The sequence below is a fragment of the Lissotriton vulgaris genome, chromosome 1_1, assembly GCF_964263255.1.
Source record: "Lissotriton vulgaris chromosome 1_1, aLisVul1.2, whole genome shotgun sequence".
Classification (NCBI taxonomy): Eukaryota; Metazoa; Chordata; class Amphibia; order Caudata; family Salamandridae; genus Lissotriton; species Lissotriton vulgaris.
This window is the reverse complement of record NC_141685.1, coordinates 1,631,314,782-1,631,330,549: the sequence shown is the minus strand read 5'-3', so window position 1 is coordinate 1,631,330,549 and position 15,768 is coordinate 1,631,314,782. Positions and strand designations below refer to the sequence as shown.

General features: G+C 43.8%; 1 protein-coding gene across 1 annotated transcript in view; it reads right to left on the bottom strand.

The window, feature by feature from the left end:
* LOC147750946 (Golgi-associated RAB2 interactor protein 1A-like) overlaps positions 1–15,768 on the bottom strand; it is a 226,189-nt gene that overhangs the window by 147,970 nt on the left and 62,451 nt on the right. Inside the window, exon 2 of the mRNA XM_086918856.1 lies at positions 383–564. Coding sequence (XP_086774982.1) covers positions 383–564 — 182 coding nt within the window. The remainder of the gene's footprint in view (positions 1–382; positions 565–15,768) is intronic.

Below are 15,768 nucleotides of genomic sequence, written 5' to 3'. Positions count from 1 at the left end.
ACATTGTGGATTACATTGATTTTTATTCTGTATGAATGTATTTATATGTTTTATGGATTATAGATTATATGTATCGGGCCATAAGGAATCTTAGAGCAGAATTCTCGGTTCATGCCTGGTGTGTGTTCTTCTAAATCAGAGTGCAGCATATCTCTTCTATTGGAGGAGGTGTCGATGATGTACCTGCAAGCTAAGTGGTTCATTTGATCTAGCAATCAGGAATCAAGATAGGCTAGTGGGAAGGCAAGTCATACACATAAATCCATAACAAATAAACAGTAAACAAAAACTGCATACAAGGAAGCCCAGTTCCTGCTGCGTCAACAGGGAGCAAAATGTCAGTGATCCAAAATGACGCCACAGTATCCAAGGCATCCTTTACCTACTGAGCTCCATAGCAGAATCACCCATGTCTGCCTCTGCTAGTGGCTGTTCATCGAGCTTGCTGATCCTGGCAATGAGAAGAACATTGGGCAGTGGGAGGCATGGCACCGAAGAGGTGACCCCCAGGGTAACGAAGGTTGGGGTGTTGTGGAGGTTGACCAAAGAGCCGTGTCTTGTCACCTGCAAAAGAAAAAAATAGGAAAGCTACTCAATGACTGATTCACATTCATATTACATAGTAAGAAAATGGACTTCAGCAATAATGTGCAAGAAAATATGTGGAATGCAAGCATGTCTCACGTGTGTATTGTATAGTCTATAGGTTTATTGCATCACAAATAGAAGAGGGAATCAGTGTAACTTTCTTGATTTATGTTATGCTTATAGGTGAATGCTTTGACCAATGACCAAAAGTTTCAATTACATTGGGTCAAATTTTCCATCAGCAAAGTCCAAGCCCTGTTTATTTCGATTTTTTTGTAAAGACTGGCAATCCACCCGCCATATTTCGACTTTGGCAGTCGAACCGCCACAAAAGCACTGCTGCTGCCAGGGATTCGTTCTCCCTGGCAGTCTTGCAGCAATATGAGGCTTGTAATATGCTGGCGATGCTGCTGCGGCACTGCTAAGAATATTACTAGTTCCCTCACCGCTGCAGTTTTCATGGTGGTGGGACTGCAATAAAAAGTGTGGCGGTGAAGAAACGAAGGGGGCCCTACAGCACCCCCTTGGTGGGGGGATTCTGCTCATGCACAGAACTTTGCACAGGAAACCAAGACCTCAGTGAATTGTGGTGTACCAAAAAACCCACCGCAATACCCAGAACCCCTAACCAACTAGTATCAGTGTCTCATTAGCTCTTCATCCTATAGCAAAGCTAACAATGATTAGACAACCCAGAACATGCGACTTAGGGTACTCTCAGGAATGGTGAGAATCAAGAACACTCTTTTGTTTTATTCTCATACCAGTCCACAAAGTGAGTAATTAGAGACACGGAAAAGTTTAAAATGTTTATTTTAATGACGTGCTCTAAGATGCAGTATTTTTGCTAACATAACAGGCATATGATTAAAAATAATACGAGCCGCATTGTTACAATTCCATAAAACACAAAGGGAGAAATCATGTTATAATGATAGTGGAAACAGGTCATATAGCGCCTTGTGAACCACCATCCCCTGCTAGGGACTAGGTTGTATAATAATAGAAGGTCTCTTAGGCTTGAATGGGGAACCCCATACCTCCAAGATCAGCAAAAGTGAATCACATCAGGATCAGCAACGCTCTCTCTCTCACTGGAAAAGGTTTTTCTCCAAGTGCCCAAAATCATGCATCCAGTGCAATATTAAAGGGACTAGAATTTCAGTTAGCTGCAGCTATGTTCATGTGTCTAGAGCGCGGGACGATCAACCTAAACAACAGCATACATTGTTATGGGGACCTTGAAGGTTTCTGCACTCAGTGTACAGACTAAGGTCACGATGTAAGTCTGGGGATGTTAAAAACAAACCGTTCTCATGCAAGGAAAATCAAGCAGTTTAACTTACAACAACAGTTACATGTAGTGTTGTGTGCAAAAGCTGCAAAGTGGCAAAATGGCGTTTAAACTTCTAATAAGCTTATGCAAACATAGCAATGTGTGCAAGCAGGGTCCTGTCTTCACTACACCCTCCCCTGATCGGAACACATACAAGAAGGGAGGCAATTAGGAACGCAGAGTTCAAGTTCAAGTGAGACAGAACCAAGTTAAAAATTTGCCAAAGTGGATAATCTGAAGTAATACGTTCGAAGTAATAAGGAAACACACCGAGTTTCCCATGCGGAGGCGGGAAAAGCACATTTTTACAGCAAACTAAACGTTGGAAGAAGGTCACAATATACGGAATCCCTGTCAGCATACCGCATCCATCTTCATCACTTATAAGTAAATAGCTACCGTTAGCTAGCAATGTGAACGTTGGTGGGACAGGATTACACTTTAAAATGCATGCTAAATTCGGAGCTTGCGTGTTACACGAGCCGTGCAATTGTATGTTCTTGCAAACCAGTGAGTGATCAGGTGTAGAAGTGCACTCCTCGTCCTTTAAATAAACTTCTTTACCCTCCCTCAGGTATCTATAGGTAAATGGCAGAGACCAATCTTCATGGAGATAGGCGCTTCCCAATGGTTCACATCTGCCTATGGCATAGTGTTTCACACATGAACTGAATTTAAACAAGGGAAAGGGCAGTGTTATTAACCCATGAATGAGCCATACAGCTGAATTTAGATTCGGCAACAGAAAAAGAGTACACTGCCTTTGCAGGCTGAGTGTCTAAGTACAGGACTAAACAGAGAGTCGACATGGCACACACCTCTGTGTGCCATGCCCACAGAACCCACTGCCCTGGCATACTTCAGTCACCCGTCTAGCTGGGTGCCCTATGCCAGAGGTGTGGGCACGGGTGCATGAGCCGTGTGCCCCTACAGTACCCAGGGCCATTCCTGGGCCCTGTAAGTGCAGTGATGCCATTAAGAGAATATGGTGCTGGGAGATTGTCATTACGAATTCCACAGCACCATAATGGCTACACTGAAGACTGGCAAGTTTGGTACCAAACTTCTCAGCACATTAAACCCGCACTGATGCCACTGTGGCATTTAATGTAAAATGCACCAGAGGGCATCTTAGAGATGCCCCCTGGAAACTTAACCTACAATCCATGTTTAGGCTGAGTGGCTGCAGAGGCTGACACACAGCAGACATGTTGTTGGACCCCTGGACGTAGAGCTCCCCGCTCTCGTGGGCCTGCAACAATGCACATCCTGGGTGAGGTGCTAGGTCTCCTACCCCAGGATACGCAGGGGGGAGCTTCAAAGGCATGCCACCTCTGTGAGCTTCTCCAGACCATTTGCTGTACCCAGAAACTGGCCCCCACCAGTCTTGACCCCACTCTGGTGGGAAGACTGGCAGGAAAAACTACATCAGGAGGAGGGTGTGCCAGCCCGTGCCAACCCCACCCCTCAGGTGGGGAAGACGAGGTGAAGCACGACCCCGGGCTCCGGCCATCTTGAAGATGGGAAGCCCTGCCCAATCACAGCTAGGCTGCTGCCCCCCTCCCACAAGAGAGGAACAGGCTAGGGGGTGTACCCACCCCAGGACAGGGACCTATTGGTCCCTGCCCTTGCCCTACCAGTAAGACCCCTAAATTTAGAATTTAGGGGCTCCCTCAACCTTCCTTCCTCAGATCCCGATAAGAAAAGAAGAAAGAAGACCAAGAGGAAGAAGACCAGCCGTGCAGCTGCTAACAAAGGGACGACAACAACTGACTTGGCCCCAGCCCTACCGGCCTGTCGATCCTGTAACCTGCTCCTGCCTAAATCCCAGCGACTCCTGTGGACAGCATCCTTGGGACACCCAGAGGACCTGCCTGCCTTGACCCTCTTAAAGACTGGTACTCCCATCAGCAGAGGCTCTGCTTCAACAACCCCGCTGGTGCGAGCCAGGAAGCTCCGGACCAGCCCACTCTGCACCCGCTGAGACCGTCCCGTACCAGAGTGATCCAAGACCACGAGGACATCCCCCTGGTGGCTGGGACACGAAGTCCAGTGCCCAAAGGGCCTCCTCGACGAACCAGACGATGCCTGCAGACTCAGAACCAGGGGCCACCCCAACCACGACCAGCTGAGGGTAAGCTTTTCCGACACCCAAAGACACCCCTGCACCTGGCGCCCTACAGCCCTCTGTGCCTCCCTTTGGGGTACCTACCTGTGCTCCAAGATCCCAACTTACCTCTCGATGTGCTGGTCGCCCCTGGAGAGTCTCTGCCCCGAGCCTGCAGCCTTTGTTCCCTTTTTACCTTTCCCATTGGATAACAATGAGCGCCCGATGGCTCAAAAGCATCCTGCACCCAGCCACCCGAGTACCGCTGGCTGTGCCACCTTTGCCCTATCCTGCTTCCCCCTTTGCCCTGAGCAAGTGACCAGGAGCCCAGCTCCCACAGCTGTGTGGCCTTCTAGCCAGCAGCCACCAATCAGAGGCCCCCTGTCCCTCATTGGATAACATTGGGCCTAACTACCTCTGCACCCGGCTGCCCCTGCGCCGCTGAGGGTGAACCAACTGTACCTACCTGACCCTGGGGGACCCCTGAGGCTATGCCCAGAACCACAACTTCACCAGTCGAGTACTCACCTGGAAACGGGTAACTCACTTACCTGCCATTGGATAACATTGACTGGCTTGACTCGAAAAATCTTTTAAGTGTGAAGTTTTGGAAACTTAAAATGTTCATATAAAATCAACCGAATTTCGAATTCCGAAGTACTCACCTGTGATCAGGAGAGAAGCTAGTACTGTACCTTGTAGCCCAATACTGAACCGCAAAAGTAATCCTTACCGGGTTTACTAGTAATCTGAATTTTCTCCATAAGAATCCATTGTCTTTCTATGAAATTTTTTTTAAGTGTCTACTTTTGAAAACTTTAAATATCCTTTTAAAATCACATGAAATACTGAAACAAAATTGCTTACCTGTTTTAAGTTGAGACCCTGGTGCTGGACCCAGGAGCCAAGTACTGGATTACCAAAGTAATGAGATTCTACTTTACCTGCAACCTGAATTTTCTCCCATTGGATAACATTGCCAGATTTCTGTTGAAAAGTGTGAACTTTTAAAATAGCTTTATATTCCTGAAAAATCACTGCAATACCTAAAACGTTTTTACTAAACTGTTTTCAGCTTAGACGCCAGGACTGAATCTAGGAGCCAGTCCTATAACTACCCAAGTAATCTACAAAGTAATCAACTGTGTTTATATAAGAAAATCCATTGAGCTCAATGCTAAATTGTGTGTAGAATTGTGTTGCCTACTGCAACCCCTGTATCTATTGTGTTTACAAAGTGTATTACCTTTCTGCAAAGTACTCATCTGAGACCTCCCATATTGAGAACAGTATATTTCGATACCTGTTGGTTCTAGAAATAAAACGAATATCGACAGACAGAATATCGAAATACAAAAATATCGGAGCAAAAATATCGACATCAAAAATATCGGAATCCTATCTTCATAAAGGTAAGTACAAAAATATCAAAAAAATAATATCGTAGTACAAAAATATTGGAATCAAAAATATCGTTTTTTTAAATGTATTAATAATAATGTAAAAATAATTTTAAAATACATATAATTTTACAAATATTAAATAAAAATATTAAAACAAAATTAAAACTAATACATATACATTTTAAATAAATAAAACACTTAATAATTTAATGTAATTTTTTTAATGTTATTTATTTGATTTAATGTAATATTTGTTTTTACCCTGTACGCCTGTACCCCAAAAACCCAAAACTGACCCTGAACCCTCAAAATATCCCTGTACCCCAAAAACCCAAAACTGACCCTGAACCCTAAAAATACCCCTTTACCCAAAAACTGAAAACTGACCCTGAACCCTAAAAATACCCCTTTACCCAAAAACTGAAAACTGACCCTGAACCCTAAAAATACCCCTTTACCCATGAACTGAAAACTGACCCTTATCCCTAAAAATACCCCTTTACCCAAAAACTGAAAACTGACCCTGAACCCTAAAAATACCCCTTTACCCAAAAACTGAAAACTGACCCTGAACCCTAAAAATACCCCTTTACCCCAAAACTGAAAACTGACCCTGAACCCTAAAAATACCCCTTTACCCATGAACTGAAAACTGACCATGAACCCTAAAAATACCCCTTTACCTAAAAACTGAAAACTGACCCAGAACCCTAAAAATACCCCTTTACCCAAAAACTGAAAACTGACCCTGAACCCTAAAAATACCCCTTTACCCAAAAACTGAAAACTGACACTGACCCTGAACCCTAAAAATACCCCTTTACCCATGAACTGAAAACTAACCCTGAACCCTAAAAATACCCCTTTACCCAAAAACTGAAAACTGACCCAGAACCCTAAAAATACCCCTTTACCCAAAAACTGAAAACTGACCCTGAACCCTAAAAATACCCCTTTACCCAAAACCTGAAAACTGACCCTGAACCCTAAAAATACTCCTTTACCCAAAATTAATTAATATTATTTAATTACCAATTAATTATTAATTAACAATAACAATAAAGTAAATATATTAGCACATTAGCTGTAATTAATTTAATTTAATAATTAATATTATTTTTCCCAATTAATTAATTAAGAATAACCAAAAATTATATATAAAAAATTACTATAATTAATGTAATTAAATAATTAATATTAATTAATTACCAACTAATTGATAATTATAAATATGTACAAAATTATATTAATTAATTAACTAATTAATATAAATTAATTACCAATTAATTATTAATTAAAATATGTACAAACATATATTAATTAATTAATTATTATTAAATTACTTCCCACCCTATTCCCCTATAAATCCATAACCCGCTACAGAACATATTTATCAATTAATCAATTAATTAAAATTAATTAAAAATTATTTCTCAATTAATTAATTAATTAATAATTCCTACTAATTAATAATTAATTTAACATAATTAAATTACTTCCCACCCTATTCCCCTATAAACCCACAACCCGCTACAGAAGTAAAAGCAATATTTAATTAAATTACATTAAAAATAAATAATAAAACATAATAAATACAATATAATATACACTAAATTTATTTAAAAATTGATATTAGTAACATCGAAGTTATTTATTTCGATATTATTGACATCGATATTTAAAACTTCGATATTACTGATATCATACTAATATCGATATTAAGACTGTCGATATTACTTACCTTCGATATTTTGTCCCATCGATTTTTAAACTTCGATATTTTTGTATATCGATATTTAAAAATCGATATTTTGTCTGTGTACCAAATAAAACATCTATATCTTTGATATAAAAACAATTGGCCTGGAGTTCAGTCTTTGAGTGAGGGAAACCTTTTGCTGACTGTGTACAACAAATGCTTCACACTATCCTCTGGTACTGCCTTACTGCTCGACCAAGCTACCATTTTAGAGAGTAAGGTCACACCTGGCTTTAACCTCTGTTATACCTCTGGGGTTTGTGGACTCTATACACACTGGGGTAGATTTATGTTAACTGGCGCATCCCGAGGGATGCGCCAGTTAACATGCGCCACAGTGCGCCACAGCTACGCCACCCATGGTGCGCCGCATTTATGATGCGGTGCACCATGGGGCAAAAACGGCACAGTTGCGTAACGCATCTGTGCCGGAAATGTGGCGCATTGCTGGAGTTGCGTCGCAAGCGCGACGCAGCTCCAGCAATGCTCTGGGGGGGCCTATTCTTTCAATGCTGCCTCAAGCCTTACGCCTGCTTCAAGCAGGCGCAGGGTTTTGACGCAGCATTGCCCTGAAAGTGACTGACTGAAATCTCATAGATTTCACTCAGCCACTTTCAAGAGGCGTTCCTGCGCAGGAACGCCCCCCCCCCTGCGCAGGAATGCCTCCTCATGGCGCAGGGCTGTACAACGTGACGCATCTCCTAGATGCGTCACGTTGTAAATAGGGCGCAGGGATGCGCCACGTTTCCGCGCCGTTGCGTCACGCAACGGTGGCGTAAACGTGGCGCAAGCCCTTCATAAATCTGCCCCAAAGTACCTTAGTCTGGTCCAGTATATATAGAGCCACTTTCTCACAATGGGGATCCAAGCTGGAAATACTAAAGGAAGAATTTGTTAATAGGGACTGCAATTCATCAATGGCCCTATCGGTATGATTTTACCATGTAGGGTATTTCCCCAAATCAGGAATGAAAGGGGCATTTAATTTTTTAGATGTAGCCAATCCAAAGCAAGTAGTTTGTAAAATTGTCTAATTCAAAAACAACATATGGTTCAGGATGAGACATGCACGATGGCAAGCCTCAGTGCCTTGCACTTGCCAGCTTTTAGAACATCAAACAGATTTAAGATCAATAGTATCTTTCCACAGCTCATAGCCCCCTGTAGCTAATTGATGGATATAGGACTTCGAATAAAGTAATTTGGTGTGGGTGAGTCTAACTTTGGAAGAGGACTAAGCAGTCATCTTAAAATAAAAGGCGTCAGGATTGGATTGATTAAAATCAGTAAAATAAGTAATCTTTTTCAAAAGAGTTTTCAAGCTGCCTTCAATGGGAGCTGGGCAATCTTCCCATTGTGTATAATTAACCACATTCTAAATGTGTTTGGTTTATGCAGAAAATAATTGCCATAGTAGCATGATTGGCTGACTCTAAGTACAAATTTTCAGCATCAAAAGCTGCACAATATTTCAAATCAGAAAAAAGAGCCTCTACGGCTTGAACATCCCAATCGTCAGATCGTATGTTTTGTTTTACAACATCCCCCATTGAAACACGAAGTAAATTAGGGATATTTATAACCTCTTTAGGGCAGTGTATCTGAAACGTAACAGCATCCCACACAATCCCATCTAATACAGGCCAAGCTGTGATGTTGACAAAAGTCTGGTCCCTCTTCATTATGTGGGACGAGGAGTGGGATGCCAAAGTTCCATCAATTAACTTAATTGTAGATCTTTCTTTAACATAATGTCCATTTACTAGACGACAAAATACAAGCACAAATCCAATTGACATGAATAAAAAAAAAATTAAAAAGCACAAGCCAAATGTAAGTCCAAGGGGGTATCAAAAAATGTCTTTTAAACCAAACAGCAAAAATAGAAACTTTCGATGGGTACCTCGATGATTTAGAGTTAGTGTCAAATGAAAAGCGTGACTGGTCAACTGCACTTGTTTGCACACCAGGCAACAACACATCTGTGGGATAAGTGTACTCAATATAATCATGGGGATTACCAGCTGGTCGATTCAATAATGAATTAGTAACTGTATGCATCTCAAAGGCAATGTCAGGCCTGTTGGTATTCGCCGGAGACAAAACAAAATTTCTCAGCATCGCTGGACAAGAGACCGCTGGTGTCATACTAAGAAGAATCGTCCACTCGTGTTTGACATTGTCAATGGAGATGTACCTGTTATCCTTGCGACCAGGAAATGGAGGTAAAATGACTGTTGATGTACCCTGCACAGCAAGCACAGGAACTGGTGCACGATATGAGGTGCCGAACTCCTTCTTGTTCTCCATCTTCTCACGGACCAGGTCACCGACTCGGGGTAGCCAGCCAACTACCGGAATCTGAAGTGTAACATCAGCAATACAGCAGAATGATCATCTACGTCAAAGGGTGCGGCAGACGCCACCATGTCTAGACCCTCAAGGTCAGGAACAAACATTTTGATGCCAAAGAGCATTTCTTATGGGGTCCGCCTACCAGAGACCTTCTAGGGAGATTATTAAGTGCAAGTTGAACGCTATACAGATGGGCCAGCCAGTTCCTGCCAGTACCTAAAACCCTAGCTGTCACGGATTGCTTTAAGTCACAGTTCATTCGCGCCACAACAGAATTGGCCTCAGGCCCGGTTACGGAGACAAAAATTTGACCTGCACCCCCAATGACCTCATGGCATCCTTGTACGCCTTAGAGGCGAACGCTAGACCCTGGTCCGAATGAAGGGTGCCACATGCAAAAATTCCCACAAAGACATGCAAATCCCTTATGACAGTTTGAGCATCAGCACTACCTTGTGGCCAGAGCCAATTAAAGCATGTGCACGAATCCACTGCAACTAAGATGTACTTATACGCAGTATATGAGAAGAAAGGACCACAGTGATCTAAATAAACACACCCAAGTGGTTTATTAGATATGTACAGTTGTGTTTGTGGCGGACGCGCAGCAGTTGAAGGTTTTATCTGCTGGCAAATGTCACAAGTAAGGACATAATCACGCAGCTGTTTGTACAATCCACGCCACCAGAAATGCTGCTGTAAGATAGAGACAGTCGCATGAAACGCCGGCATGAGCCGAGGCCATGCCCTCGTGAGCGGCTGTTATCAAGGAAAGCCTGCGGTCCGCTGTGGGAATCAATCTGTCACCAACGTTGTTAATTCTCACATAGGGAACTGTATCAGGACTTAAATGATAAGAGTATTTAGAAGGGAAACCTCTATGGTAATGACCTCACTTTTCTGTTGCAGCAATGGCTGCCAAGATGGCATCATCAATCTTACTTTTGGAACGTGTAACTGCTGCTACTACATATGTTGCTACTGCTGTCTTTGCTGCTTCATCAGCAAGACTATTACCAACAGCGTGTACTCCTACGTGCCGGTGACCAAGAGTATAAATTACATTCACGAGAGGCAGATGCTCTTTAAGTTCTGCGACTCAAACCCACAGCACTTTGTGTTTGATTGTGCTACCTTTGGAATCACGATATTCATTTTGAGTCCAAAAGAATAAATTGTCATTGAAAGATTGAACACAGTAGTAAGAGTCACTTACAATAAGAGTAGTCACAAGAGGGTCAGCATACTCAGTGCAAGCACCAGAGCACATAGCTCTGCCAACTGTGCGGTACAGTCCCCTATGTCTGTGTGTGCACGACATCGGACCTGAACTCTCCATTCATCATGGTACCCACCACTGTTGCGCAGGCTGCTGAATAAGCATGCTTAGATTCTGTCGCCGGTTGCGCCGAACCGTCAGTCTAAATGATACAATGGTAATCCTCCAGCAGGCATAGGACAGAGGAGCAGGATGAACAAATTCATACTGCAAGTACTCCTGATTTTGCAAAGAGGAATAAAAAATAAACGTGACATCCGGAGACATCAACGATGTGGCCCATTGTATCCAACGAGGATGCAAAGCTTTTGAATTTGGTACACTGGCTTTCGTCACTGCCTCAAGGGAAGGATACGGTGTAACAACCAACATGTGTTTACCCTGCGACAGCGCTCTCTCTTTTTATAATCGCCATCTGCACTGCGGTCAAAACTTTTTCGACAGACGTAAATCACATTTCAGCCTAAGTGTACAAGTGTGACTTCTAGGCAATAGGGACTGTGTCTCTTTCATTAAACGTCAAGTATGTGAAACCCACTGCGCCTGGCACAATTCTTATCACCAGGTTCGTGTGAATGTCATGAGTCAGTAAGTATTTAGATTCAAGAAGATCAGACTGCAAAGATTGCAGTATAGCTGAATGTTCAGGCAGCCAACAAGATTTGGTAAAAGCTGGTTGTACCAAGGCATATAGCGGCTTGATACTCTGGGCATATTCGAGAATGTAAGTACGCCCAAAATTTAAAAAAAACAGTAAAGATTGTAGTTTTTTCAGAGTTGTTGGAGCACGCAACAGTGCGCATTTCTCCAGGAAGTGAGGTGCTAAACCTCGACCTTCATTGTTGAGCTCATAGCCCAGGAACAACACTGTGTACACTGCAATGTGTGATTTTGAAAAGTTGAATTTGTAACCGAAGTCCGCAAACATAACAATGGTGCGGTCAACGCGACACAGATGCGGCCATAATTCGTCGGCTGTGAGAAAAATATCATCAACATACAAGCATGCATCAGGGTCGAGTTTCTCTAACAGAGAGACAATACAGGCGGCAAAGACGCCTGGGCTGTTTTTGTAGCCCATGGCTAATCTTTTGAACTGTTTTTGTTTGCCGCCAGAAGTGAAAGCCGTCCATTGACTACTAAGAGATGACAGGTTATGGCTAAAAAATCCATTGGATCTGTCAAGTATGGTTTGGTCACAGTAAAAAGAGGATTATTCAAGGGCGACACACGTTTTAATCACACCATCATATTCTAATTGTTCAAGGATTTCTGCAACGGGAGCCTTCGTTTCACGCCGCATGGGATATTGGGGTTGAGGCTGTGGCATAGACTGCAATGGTATCTCATGTCTGGGCGAAAGTTTGTCCCATCCACATTGAGTACAGTACAAAGCCGGTGCAAGCACCTTAGCCCAGTCTTCTGCAAAATTCTGCGGCTGCTCCTTCGTTACTGTGTGTGCAAAACTAAGGAGGATTACCTCCTCCCCTCTCGGAGCGGCAGATTCCGAAGCTGTGTTCTCTCTATCCGTGGCATACCTTGCTGTTAACGCAGAAACTTTCTTTTTCTGAAACTGAGGGCGTTGATGTTGAAAGTCGTCCTGCTTGTCTTTACCTTCCGTCTGGCGGGGCTGCTCACGTCCTTGTGGGGCACCCCGGCCTCTGCTGCTTCACCGGTTTGTGAGACCGACGCTTCCTGCAAAGAACTAGAAGAACGTTGATCAGGAACCTGAAATCGATCAGGTGACTTAATACTCGCGCGTTCGAGCAAATCATATGTGCGCTCAGTAGACACAGGTATTGGTGATGCAGGACACAACCCTTGTTTCTGTTGCTGCTTCCTTTGTTTTTTAGTTTTCCAATTCTGTTTAGGAAAAACTGGACGGTTGCCTTTATTAGACTTAGCCGTCTGAGTTTGTGGTTGAGCTGCTCTCTTAGCAAAAGGCTTAACACCCAAAATATTGCAGCCAATGGTCTTATAAGCCTCCGCAATACTTTCCGGTAACTGGCGGGGTTTATCAGCATCGGGGACATTGCGCAAAGCAGACGGCGTGCCGAAGCACTTTGCATAGACTGCTGCAAATACTTTACCCCAGGTGTCACAATCTGTTACCTCTGGTACTAAGTCTTTCTACAAACTAATGGTCAGAATCCTGTGTTTCTCAACAGGACTCGTGTTATGAAATCCTGCTTTCAGTTGGTCAAATTTTTCGCAAGCCAAAAAGGCATATAGTCCTTATCTTGGGGGTGCTTGCCCATTACCGCATTAACCATGACAGGACTGATATTTATCCTGGCCGGTCCAACTGGTTGCGCCGCAGCACCAGGTGCCCCCACCTGGATGTTGCGGGAAACGTACAGCACTAAAGCCCTAAGCACCCCTACAACAGAGCCATAAAGGACTCTCAAGTCCGCAATAGGGACCGTAAGGTAATGTGGTTGAGGAGTAAACCCGGCCAAGACAGGCCAAGTGGCCCCAGGAGTAGACAAGGGACCCAAACGAACTGCACCCACGGTGTGGGGAAGGGCGCCATTAAACCAAACATGATGCTGCCAATCAGAAATTGGAACCTCCTGTGTCCTATATGGTGTATACACAGCAGGCACAGCTGAGTGAGTGTAAGTATGGAACATACCATCATCTGCATTTACAGCAGGAAATGTAACCCATGAGTAGAAAAGCTCAAATGGGTGTGAAGCATCGGCACTCGCCACAAAAAGAACTGCCATGTCTTCAAAGGATACCCCGAAAGCCGTCCAGTGAATGCGAAGGGGCACCCGACTATGCAGGGCGATATCAACATCACCCATGAGGACACAGTAGAGAAAAAACTATCTAAATGAAATGTAACACAATCGGGTAGTAATTCAAAGTAAGAACCTTTTTAAAAATCAAGCTTAAATGAACCTATAATTCATCCATATCGGTAGGTTAATCCGTCACTACCGTCAACCGGAAACAAGAGTGAGGGTGTTGTGGACTGTGTTGTGCACTACTCAAGAGTCTCAAATATAAGACCAAACGTTAGGTGTGCCATTTTGCGGGATTCTGCTCATGCACAGAACTATGCACAGGAAACCAGGACCTCAGTGAATTGTGTTGTACCAAAAAACTCACCTCCGAACCCAGAACCCCTAAACAACTAGCATCAGTGTCTCGTTAGCTCTCCATTCTATAGCGAAGCTACCAATGATTAGCACTCTCTGTGCTCATGACGAGCTCAGCTCGTCATGACGCACAGTGGCGCTGTGCTCATGACGAGCTCAGCTCGTCATGACTTCTGGGGAACGCCCACGCAGGGATAATTCACCTCCTGTTCGGAGCATTCCATTGAGTGGGCGTAGTCATGACGAGCTCAGTTCATCATGATAACAGCACCACCGTGCTGCATGACAAGCCGAGCTCTTCAATAGCACCGCGGCGCCGCGCACGGCCCCCTCCCACCGTGCCGCGGGGGAATTAGCCCCGCGGCGAAGGGGTTAGACAACGCAGAACATGCGACTTAGGGTACTCTCAGGATTGGTGCAATCAAGAACACTCTTTCATTTTATTCACATACCAGTCCACAACGTAAGCAATTAGAGACATGGAAAATGTTAAAATGTTTATTTTAACAACATGCTCTAAGATGCAGTATTTTTGCTAACATAAGCAGGCATCTGATTAAAAATAATACAATCAGCATTGTTACAATTCCATAAAACACAAAGGGAGAAATCATGTTATAATGATAGTGGAAACAGATCACACAGCGCCTTGTGAACCACCCTCTCCTGCTAGGAACTAGGTTTTGTAATAATAGAAGGTCTCTTAGGCTTAAATGGGGAACCCCATACCTCCAAGATTAGCAGAAGAGAATCACATCAGGATCAGCAACGCTCTCTCCTTAACTGGAAAAGGTTTTTCTCCAAGTGTCCAAAATCATGCATCCAGTGCAATATTAAAGGCACTAGAATTTCAGTTAGCTGCAGCTGTGTTCATGTTGTGTCTAGAGCGTGGGCCGATCAACCTGAATAACAGCATACATTGTTATGGTGACCTTGAAAGTTTCTGCACTCAGTGACAGACTAAGGTTGCGATGTAAGTCTAGGGATGTAAAAACAAGCCGTTCACATGCAAGGAAAATCAAGCAGTTTAACTGACAACAACAGTTACATGTAGTGTCAGGTGCAAAAGCTGCAAAGTGGCAAAGTGGCAAAGTGGCGTTCAAACTTCTAATAAGCTTATACTAACATAGCAATGTGTGCAAGCAGGGCCCTGTCTTCACTACACCCTGTTGCCTCTGCGCCAGGAGATGTATGCAGGGGGGCACATGCTGTGCCCCCCTGTATGCATGCACCCCCAGTTCCTGCAGGGCATGGACTAAACAGCCCATGCCCTGCAGTAACACTCCCATTGCGATGCCTTGCTAAGGCTCCCATATGAGCCTTAGCATGGCACCGCTGTGGGCCAGCCACCACAGGACCGACCAACCTGGATTCCAGTTGGAATCTGGCAGGCTATCTCAGTATGGGTTTGCCGGTCTTGGAGCGGGGCCCTGGTGTGGCGGCCCGCTCCAAGACTGCCAAACTCATAATAAGGCCCATAGACAGCTAACCACAGTATACCGTTAAATATAAAACAAATGTTAAGCCTCTTCCTTTGGTTTGAAGGCATTTATACCTGACCCCTTACCCAATTATTATGTTTGTGCTGAACAAGCAAAAACACAATGGCCAAGAAGAGTGGGCCAGAGGTATGTAAACAGGCCCCTTTTGCAGATGCCCCCACTTTTTGCCTCTATTTGACTGCGTATTTGAGCCTACTAACTAGGTCCCAGTGCAAGTGCTCTTTCCCCATAACTCATACGTGTGAATTGCTAACCCCAATTGGCAAGGAATTTAACCCCCTTATAAATCCCTAATATATGATACCAGAGGTACCCAGGACAAGGGTGTTAAA